Below are 2,065 nucleotides of genomic sequence, written 5' to 3'. Positions count from 1 at the left end.
AATCTCAATCATATGTAGCGCTAGGCTACCCTTTTTGGTTTTACAGTGTCTTTGAATCTGAAAAATGCATTGCTTTGTTGTAATGGTGTTCTCTGTTTCATGATTGTTTTTGTTCCTTTTGTGCTTTTTGGCTTGTGTTTTGTGACAAACTCTTTGTGATTTATATATGAATCATTCAGACGAAAAAAAAAAAAAAAAAAAGCATAGACGTTTAAAGTGAGACTAAAAAAAGAAAGAAGTCTTTCATTTTATTTATTTGTATAGCCATGATAACACACTCGAGGAGGTAAAAAAGAAATGCGAAAAAGAAGCGTTCGATGGGTTTGGCACCAAAGTAAGATTTTGCAAAATACAAAGAATCACAACAAAAGAGAAATCTCTCCCAAAATAGGTAAATAACCAAACACAAACCGGTTTGAATCATCTCTCTCTTTCCCTTTCTTTCATCAGGCAGTAACTTGGCCGAACAACGACTTACGGATCTGTTAAAAAAAATGAATGAATCAGAGAACCGAAGTATATAAAAAACTAAACCTAGACAGTGAGTGTGGATCACAAGAAGCAATCTATGCAGTAGAGAATTTTGTTTTTCCATACCACTGGGAGTTTCATACGGAATGCCACATCAAGACGCGCATCAAGTGTGTTCTCGCACACGATTTTCCCATCACGAGAAGCTAACACAACACCTCCAGAGCTATTACAAGTTCCAAAAATACATATAATATCAAAGCCGGATCTAAACACCGATAATGTTTCTTTCTACAAATTTAAAAATAATTACTACGGGCTAAAGTTACTATCTGTTTAGTCTAAAGTAATGATGAGAAACATGAATTTTTACCAGTGGAGACCATGAGGATCATTAGATTTAGGAGGAGGAGGAAGGAATATTTTTGTGTCAACAGCAACCTCTGGGGCATGAACCTTTGCTTTACCAGCATATTCCTCCTTTGCATCATCAAGCACAGCTTCAATTAAACCCAAGTCCTCTTCACGACAACGCAACAACACAGAAGGTTCTTTCAACCGAAGTAAACACTGCAACAATACAAGAGAGAATCTTTAACAGACCATAAGAATGAGATTGCCATCGGACACAAGAAAGGGGTTACATAATCTCCAGTAGGATATACAAAAACTACGTTCCAATATTTGAATGGATCAAGTCTGAGGTAGTCTCTGTTTTGTATGAAAGTACCAACCTGAACAATCAAATCCTTGAGAAGCTGTTTGTAGGCATACTCATCGCGACTCACATTCAGAAGATCCTTAGCAGCTTGGTCTTTCATGGCATTGACAATATCGTCCTGCGCTTGAAGAACTTTGATCCTTGAAGCATTTAGCTGCATAGAGTAATCACTGAAAAAAACATGTATCTTAAACCATAATCTTAAGATAGACTAATTTCTGAAGTAATAAGATTGAAATGTGAAGTTAACTATCTTCAATTTTGGTCTATTAGACTAAACCAGAGTACCAGACTATGAATCTATGAATTCAAATCTATGAATCTAAATCAAGATCAAAAACTAAGCGATCGGGTTAATAATAATCAAATTGAACTCACATCTTCTTGCGAACATCAGCTTGCTTCTCCTTCTTCTCATAATCTTGCCTGATCTTCTTCTTCTCCGCCTCAACAAGCTGGAGTTTCTCAATGTTGAATTCCTACAAATCGAATACAATCAGAACAACCGCTAACGATCGAATCCAGAAACACAAACGAATTAGAGAGAAAAAAATCAGAAGATCTGAGAAATGGAAACAGAGACACTAAAGATCATACTTCTTCAGCGGAAACCGAGATCTCGTTTGCTTTCTCTTCCGCTTCTTGGCGGATAAATCTCACCATCTGCTGGATCTGCCTCGATACATCTCCGTCGTTCATTTTTACCGGTCGCCGTTAACGATCGGAGGTTTTCGTAATTCTGTGGCGCAGAGAGATTGGAGAAGAGAGAGAGAGAGACGTAGATCGGATTTTCGCGACGTGGTGATGACTAATTTGAAGTTGTCTTGTTTGTAGAGTACAAGAAAAACAAAACGGGATACAGTTTTCTAGAGA

General features: G+C 37.3%; 1 protein-coding gene across 1 annotated transcript; it reads right to left on the bottom strand.

Moving 5' to 3' along the window:
• Window positions 1-223: 223 nt before the first annotated feature.
• On the bottom strand, window positions 224-2,065 carry LOC9310745 (V-type proton ATPase subunit E1). The gene is made up of 6 exons (XM_021022877.1): window positions 1,790-2,065; window positions 1,571-1,671; window positions 1,206-1,362; window positions 845-1,041; window positions 598-697; window positions 224-482 (listed from the first exon to the last, which is right to left on the bottom strand). The coding sequence occupies exons 1-6, from the start codon at window positions 1,889-1,891 to the stop codon at window positions 447-449; spliced, it is 693 nt and encodes a 230-aa protein (XP_020878536.1). The 5' UTR covers window positions 1,892-2,065; the 3' UTR covers window positions 224-446.

The sequence above is a fragment of the Arabidopsis lyrata genome (genome assembly GCF_000004255.2).
Source record: "Arabidopsis lyrata subsp. lyrata unplaced genomic scaffold ARALYscaffold_6, whole genome shotgun sequence".
NCBI classification, from domain to species: domain Eukaryota; kingdom Viridiplantae; phylum Streptophyta; class Magnoliopsida; order Brassicales; family Brassicaceae; genus Arabidopsis; species Arabidopsis lyrata.
The sequence above is the reverse complement of the archived record's forward strand: the minus strand, read 5'-3'. Positions and strand labels throughout refer to the sequence as shown.